Source organism: Carcharhinus amblyrhynchos, chromosome 7 (assembly GCF_965287045.1).
Source record: "Carcharhinus amblyrhynchos chromosome 7, sCarAmb.v2.hapA, whole genome shotgun sequence".
In the NCBI taxonomy this organism is placed as follows: Eukaryota; Metazoa; Chordata; class Chondrichthyes; order Carcharhiniformes; family Carcharhinidae; genus Carcharhinus; species Carcharhinus amblyrhynchos.
In genome coordinates this window covers 83,651,978-83,660,015 of record NC_137330.1, presented here as the reverse complement: position 1 = coordinate 83,660,015, position 8,038 = coordinate 83,651,978, and the positions used below count along the sequence as shown (strand labels likewise).

The 8,038-nt window shown below is 39.8% G+C and overlaps 1 protein-coding gene across 2 annotated transcripts in view; it reads right to left on the bottom strand.

The window, feature by feature from the left end:
- Positions 1-2,210: 2,210 nt before the first annotated feature.
- The window catches only part of tfap2b (transcription factor AP-2 beta), a 49,850-nt gene continuing 44,022 nt past the window's right edge, over positions 2,211-8,038 (bottom strand). For both annotated transcript variants that reach the window (XM_080192689.1, XM_080192690.1), the window contains exon 7: positions 2,211-7,618. In XM_080192689.1, the coding sequence (XP_080048815.1) occupies positions 7,321-7,618 (298 nt within the window). In that variant the 3' untranslated portion in view covers positions 2,211-7,320. The remainder of the gene's footprint in view (positions 7,619-8,038) is intronic.

The following is an 8,038-nucleotide window of genomic DNA, read 5'->3' as shown; positions in this document are numbered from 1 at the left end:
GAAGTTGACTGATCTCAAGCATGCATTTTGTCCCATTACCAACATTTAGTTCCACCTCCAAAGATGTGGCTTATTGAGAACATTAGATTAGCACTTTTTTTCCTTTGTTTAATTTGTGAAACAATATTTGATGCTGCCCTGATTCTTATGCTGATTCAGCTGCAGAACCGTTAAAATGTTTAGTATTGGTAATATGTCAATGCTAAGTTTTCCTTTCCACAGCCTGGATTCATACTCACCCTGGAGTCAAAGGATAAAAATTTTCATATCATCACTGGGCTGCACATGGTTAGCTCTGCTGCCTCGCAGCGCCAGGGACCCAGGTTCAATTCTGACCTCAGGTGCGGAGTTTGCACATTCTTCCCATGTCTGGATGGGTTTCCACCGGGTGCTCTGGTTTCCTGCCACAGTCAAAAGATGTGCAGGTTAAGTTAATTGGCCCTGCTAAATTGCCCCTTAGTGTCAGGGGACTAACAGGGTAGGTACATGGGGTTACAGGGATAGGGCTCACGTTGTTGGTGCAGACTTGATGGGCTGAATGGCCTCTTTCTGCATTGTAGGGATTCAAAAACTTCTATAAGAATTAGTATGTCCACTTTTAGTGTAGTTTCTGGTGAATCAAGAATCTGCTAAGCATTATACAAAACCTGATGCTGTTTCCTAGTTTCATTCAAAGAGGCCAAAAAATGAGTGGTAGGGAAATGAGAAAATAGCAATAATGCAATTTGGTGGGGTGGGGGCAGGTTGGAACAAATAGCATAGTTCTTTCAAAATCGAGTGAAACACAAAGGGACAAGCTCAAACCAGTTTTCTAAGATAAGTTATTTATAAGATTTGAAGTTTATTGTGTCTTATGCTGATAATGGATGGCAAAAGTTAAGCTTTGAGAATTGATATCCATTATCACCACAAATTAAAAATGTGCAAATGGAAAGACATACAGTTGAAAAAGAACAGTTTTAAGGGTGAATGAAATGGAGTTGCATCTTTTAAAGGAGTTTATTCAAAATGGTCACTTCTTTATTCTTTATATATGATATATAAATATGTAGATAATACATAGTCAAAATTCACAAGTTGGATTTAAGAAATGTATACCATTAACAGGTAATTTTGAGAATGTATGTATTATACACGAGTACCACAATACTTGCCCTTTAAGTGCAGAATTGTCATTTTAGTCTGCTTTTATCTCCGCAGCTGAGGGAAATTCAAGGTAGTCTCAGAAATATTCTGGAAATGAAACTGAAGTTATGTTTTAAATAAAGTGAGAGCAAGTTTAATAATCGTGTATAAAACTATTGTCATTTCAGTTATAACCTCGATTATTATAGTCAAGAAATATAAAACGGGTAGAGTGTCCAGAATGACAGGCTTCTCAAGCAGGTACAGCTGATAAAACGAAAGGTCAGGGCTAACGTGACCCCGCAATTGAGTTAAATAGGAAAGCCATGTTTCAATTCTTGTTTCTTGAAGAAACAAAATGTGCATAACGAAAAATAAGTTGGGCGAAAACCAGAAAAGATTTCGAGGCCATTTGGCCTTCGGCTTTTATGGGTGCTTTCCCTCCCTGAATGCCAAGACCAGATATTAAAGTCAATCAGCCATGTTTTCTGAATATGGACTCCCAGCAGGAAGGCAGTCGAACGAGGCCATATAGTGCAGCCTCGTATATAGTGAGGCGGGGGGAGGGGGTGAGAACTAAGGATCATGTGTGCATAATACTGCTTCTATTGCAATCTATGTAAATGCAATGTATTTGTTTGCTATGACCAATGGCATCAAGACATACAAAATAACAGAATGGATACTTTTGAAAGTTCCTGGCGTTGTTTTTCTTTAGAAAATAGCTGCCAAATGAATATAAAATAAAGCATTTGACAATCAAACGTTATTCACACGACATAATGTGGAGAACCCATTATTCACATTATGTCGTGGACAACTCTGCTATTCGTCTTGGCTGGGGCAAAATCTATCCCTCAACGTCCAGCCATGGATGGCAAAGTTTGTCCACTGTCCCGAAACGTAAGGTTTAAATGGCACAATTTATAACTTGAATAAATATTTCGACATTAAAACATCATGAAATTCAGCAGGTTTTCTGACCGAATATAATTTTAAAAATCTCTCAGGAACAAATACACGCTGATATTATAGTGCAGTTTATTGCTTTACTGAAAGATGAAAGAGAGAGAAAAAAATACCCATTTCATTTCGGAAGCAAGGTTTATTATGTGTTCGTTTGTTTCTTGAAGACAGATTGGTTTTCATTCAACCAGTAGGTGGACAGACCTAGCAACATAATCTGTCTGAGAAGTGAAGCAGCATCACATTTAAACTGAATAAAATACAACAAAATCACAAGGTACTCAACGCTTTTTTTTCTTAAAATGAGACCACAACTGGACAATAAACAAGTTCTACCCATCACCTTTACAATGTGTCTAGTGAACAGAAATCAGATAGTGGACTATCTAGCGTCAAGCATTTTCAACCCACTCACAGAGGTATGGAATCATAGATAAATACCCCGCTACTGGCTCACCATATTTACAATCCCATTAAATTAACATTAAATAAATATATACAAACATGACAATGACAACCCGCCCTCCCCCTCCAAGCTGATTCCCAATGGCGATTCGGCAGAACTGATGTTCCAAGTTGTATAACTGTCTGGAAATTTTAAAAAAAAGATAATCAGGTTGCCTAAACACCAGAGTCAAAACATTTTTCCCCTAGCATGTGACAAGGATGGGAACGGTCCAAACTATGTTATCTGCTCATAACGTGTTTTTGGCACATTGTAATAATGAGTTCAAAGCACATTTTGACAACGTCGCATCCAGTCTAAACGTATAAGCAACTTGTAAAGAATTGAGGGTGATTAAAGTGTCATATTCTTTCGTGGCGTGGGAGAAGGGGACCCCTGGCAGGATTTTTGAAGGCTATGATCTTTTGTTGAATTTACGACTGTTTCACACTATGGCTGCGAATTAGAAACTTGCCATATTCAATGTTAAAGGATGCCACTCAGGTAAAAGGTTCATTTGAAAGGTATGGTAAACAGAGATGTTCATTCAAACTGACTTCGCGTACTGAGTGCACTTATGTTGTAACATTTATACTTGATCTACAATAATATTGATTATCAGATGGTTGCTGGACACACTTCAGCTGGAACGGAATATTATTGAAATCAGGATACGATCTGTTTCATATTGTCAGGGAGTTTCTCGAGGATTGATGATGAGAACGTTAGAAATGGACGAAGGTGACACATTCCTTCCTGTGTCAGTAAGTCCTTTGTTAAATAAAATTTATGCTCTTCAATCGATTTTTTTAAATGTTTGCACTGGGCAGTGATAATTGTAAAGGTTTCTGTTAATCGGTGGTTTAGCAAAGTCACATGCCAATATAAGCGCTATAAGCGTGCTGGATCTGTTAACTGCATTTATTTGTGGGGTGTCTGACCAGGTCAAGGGGTTTTAGACTGAGTTACATCAGTGTGATCTGACTTTTAATCCAATTTTTGACCAATTTGCGATATTTATCGTCAATTTCTAATTACTTCCCGTTGCACATTGGACACTATATTTTGTCAACTTTTAAGGTCAGAGTGAGGGGATGGGGGAAGGGAGTTAACAGTGCAATTAGATTTTCATCAGTTTATCAAAAAGGCGGCACAGTTACGATGGACCGAATGGCCTCCTTCGGCGCTGTAAACTTGTATGGCTGCATATTAAGAGATGAGAGCACAATTGGCATCAGACAGCTAAAGATAAGCTGAACATTTCATGAGCCGGGCATTTAAAATCTCTGTTACTAATCTTGCATGTATCTCAGTTGGTTTTAACTATGAGGTTAATCAGATCTGCGTGTGTCTTTTGAACTGCAGTGACCTCGGAATTCCAGGAATCCACGGTCACCCAATCTGATGCACAAACTGTTCCTTGTGCAGTCATTCCTCACCTGTTCAGACCCTAGAGGGGGACGGAGGGGACAAAGTAGCCGAAGATGAGGAGTGGGAGAGGGGGTGGGAATATGTATGGTGGAAGCAACAGAATGAAAGCTTGCCTTTCCCCTGCTTATCTAAGTGTTGCAGGTGATATTCACTTTATCCAGTGGCGTTTTGACAAGAGTGGAAGCGGATTATATTTATGTATAAAGTGGCTCTAGAATTACTGCATCAATACTGGTCAAACACTGAGGTTTACCCGTCGAAATACCAACTTTGTATCTGTTTCAGGACAAAACTGAGTTATCATCAAAAGCGAATTGACCTCCGATCGGGTTACATGAAAGTCCTCAATACAGGAGGTTGGGTTGTTTTGTCTTAACCTGGGGGTAAACTTTAATGCACCAGTTTATCCTCACAATTTGGAATTGGTCGCCATTTACCACTGCCATTCTTTTTTTTGTAGATGACAGAAGCGGCCCTGAGTCAGTAGAAAGAAAATAGGCAGCAAACAATATATTTCATAAATTGATCCTGTTTGCTTATTGCATTCTACTTACCACCGAATTCTAAAGAACAATCCACACAATGGCAGTGACCATTGACCATATATCTGTTTCCCTTGCAGATTCTCGGGGACCTTACTGTCAGTGACGGTTTTAACTCGGAATATCAATGTATTTTGTCGAATAAAAAAAGATTCAAAATGAACAAGAGTAAGTGCCGAAGTAACAAACCAGTCAAACATTCCTTTCACGCCTGAATACTCCCAGGATTCCAACTTTCCTGCCATGTGTCTGATGAGTTTGGCCAGTATTTTTTGATGCTGGGGTGACTTTGGGAGATAACACTCCACTATAACCCACCTGTGGACTCACCAAGAAACACAGACGGCTTGTGGCAACTCTTCTACTGAAATGCATAGCCTGGGGGCAAAGAAGTGGGAATCAAGGAAAACACGTGAAAAGGAAAACTTTTTCTCAAAAGAGCTTTGCGTTTTCTACAACGTCACAGTGTTTTATCTTTTTATATCAAAATTGATTCATTTAGTAGGGTAATATAAATATGTTCTTTAAGTAATAAGAAATGTTGTTAGATGGCCAACCATTTGAATACAAGACTGTAAAGTGGCTGTACATTCCAGCAAGAAAGACGCAAGATGTGAAGAAGAGCAATATGGAACAATGACTGTATACTGAAAATATTAAGAGGTGTTTTAATAGTTATGACTACCATATGGCTGTCCGACAGATTAATAAGGTCCAAATTGTTGAATGTTACAATAATGCCTTGCTTCTAAATCGATAATTAGTGTAACTGGATATGCTCAAAACCGTGTCCAGATGCAGATAACTGCATCACTCTCATTCTTCGAACCGCAAAATGGGATTAATGAGGAACAATCGGGCTCCATGATTTGCCTATCGTGCTTTACTAACTGTTCAGGTGTGGAATTTGGTGCGGGTCGCCCTCGCCCCATCTCGTCTCCCCTTACAATATTGCTATTAAACTTGTTTCAAACTCTTCCGCAGGCGAGATCTGAGTACAGCGCTGTTCCATTGACCGAAACACAGTAGATAGGAAGCAATTCGAAATGTTTATACATTCATAACTGATTAACGTTTCCTGGGCCGTGAGGACAGAATTTGTTATCCTTTCCAGGAAATACAGAAAACAAACACAGTTAAGAAACAAGAACGCTGTTATTGTTAGAAGAATGCCACTCCTTTAGTCCCAGAGAGCCCCAGGACTTCCAGGCAACCCAACTCCAAGAATCTGCATGCTAATTTAAATCCATGGTTTACCTACCAGCCCGTGTCTGCTGACTTGCATTAACCAAACTCTCTTTTAAACATAGCCCTCGTCCTTTTTCTCGAGTGCATGCTGTCAGTTTAATAAAGTATTGAGCAGGGTGTTAACTTACTTACGTATGAGTACAACTGACTAGCAACGATTAATGTAGTCTTGAAAATATACATGTATAATTTGGAAATAAAAAGACAACCTTGACAAGTGCCTATGGTGCAATTCGGAATGAAGGTTCTTTTCGGACCAGCAAATATTTTTATAACTGCGAATTTTCTTCCTGAATGATTATACTAGGCTGTTCTGATATTGTAATAGTCCATATGTTTGCTGCTAAAATCTCCCATCGACAATTCCGGCCATCAGTTCACTAGGTGTAAGGACTTCTGTAAGGATAGTGCCTTCAGTCTGTTCATTGGCCAACTCTGTCCAAATTCATATTGAGCAAACGTCACATAAGCTGAGATCAAAAGTGCTGTGGGTGGAGATGTTGCTTTTTCGTCCTCTGAGCTGAGAGAGGTTGCACGATAAGTTAAGCGTCCTTGAAGGGACAGTGGAAAGGTCTTTTTAAAAAGCAGCAAAAACAAGATCGATCAAAATGCTAATGGATTTTAAGGGGAGTAACATCTCATACTGAGCATTTAACTAGATGCTGCCAAACGCAGAACAATTATTGAAAGGAAGACGGGTTAATTTTAATGATGTGTCGGAATGTACCAAGAATTAAAGAGAGTGCGTCATTTGGTGGGGGTGGGGTGTGGGGTAGAGGTGGACCACTGCCCATTTCTATTATGCGATGTTCCCTTCTCATTAATCTCTGTTGGATTTCAGTCTGTCTCTTTAAAGTGAACTCACTGTCTGGCTGTACTCGTTCTTTCGCAGTTTTTTTGCAATGCTGGTGTTCACCTTGAACTTGATCTGACAACTGCAATCGAGGGTGAATAATTATCTCCTTAGAGCTCCATCCCTCGATTAGATTGATGTGGAGCGGAAGGTGATGGTCAGCCATGCCACTGACTGTAGGGTGATGTCTGGAGTTAGAATGAGCAGGTACATGTCATTACTGTCACCATATGTTAAATTTTGTGTGCAAACCATTAGATCATTGAGAGTATAGGCTCTGTATTAAAGCTAATGCATCCAAACAGGGAAATAAAAACTATTAAGTGTTTATGTTACCTGATAGTCATTTTCTTTTTGCTGAAATGTTTCCATCCTCATAACATGCAGAACTGTGCACAGAAATCGGACCTGAAATGAACGTGGGACCAAAGGATTTTGATAATAATATTTTAAAAATCAATCAATTTGCAGTCGCACAAAGGGATCTTGGAATCACCTGCCATTCTGACATAAAATGGAAGTCAAAATGTTTGCAAAATTGGAAAAATACCAAGAAAAAATGTCTTGATGCCTTGCATCCAGGTCCATTGTGGTTGCAAACAGTTGACCCAGTGTTGCTCCGTTATGTGTGCGTTGTTGTCCTTTCCAAGTCAATAGAAGATTTTTTTTATATAAAGCTACAGAAAATAAAAAGTTTGGAGGACTGTTTCTCATTTCCTGTTCTTTTCCTCCTTGTCTCCAGTTTTGCTGCCTGCCTCCCCACCAGATGTGTGTCTATTTGGGTTGTTGTTTAGGAACATCTTGTCCAGTCCCTTTAATGCTTCCGTCAGGTAGTTCTGGACAGCTGTGAGAGCAGCACAAATGGCAGGAGAGCCAAAACCATGCGTAATGAGGCTAAAGTGAGTCAAACAGCTCTGGATGCCTGGGTCTAGAATGGGGTTGGGCCTGGTGTTCCCCAATGGAGATCGATCCTGTGCCAGCAGATCTGTAAATTCTTTGCAAAGTTGCCTGGGGGTTAAGAAAACAAGACAAAAGAATGCTGCCGTCAGATAACACAAATCAGATGTATGCAATGCACATTATCCGGTTGCTATGGAAATTGGTTTAACCCCCCTTCCCCCGCCCCGACCTACCCCCGCCCCGCCACTCCCCCCAACCTGCGCATCGTGATTAACGAAAAGCTGCCTGTACGGCATTGAGTTCCAAAGTATACGAATGTCTACAATAGTCTTCTCTACAACTACAATTGTCAAAGAAGTCAGGATGTTTTTAATGGAATCTCATATGTTCTCAATTCCCGTAATGACCCACGGATGTGAATCTTTCTTTAATTTAGTAAGGAATGAACGTAGTGGTGCAAACTAAATATAGATTAATCTTATTGTGAAATAATTCTGTTGAAAGCAGCGCAGGTTCATACGGGTGGAA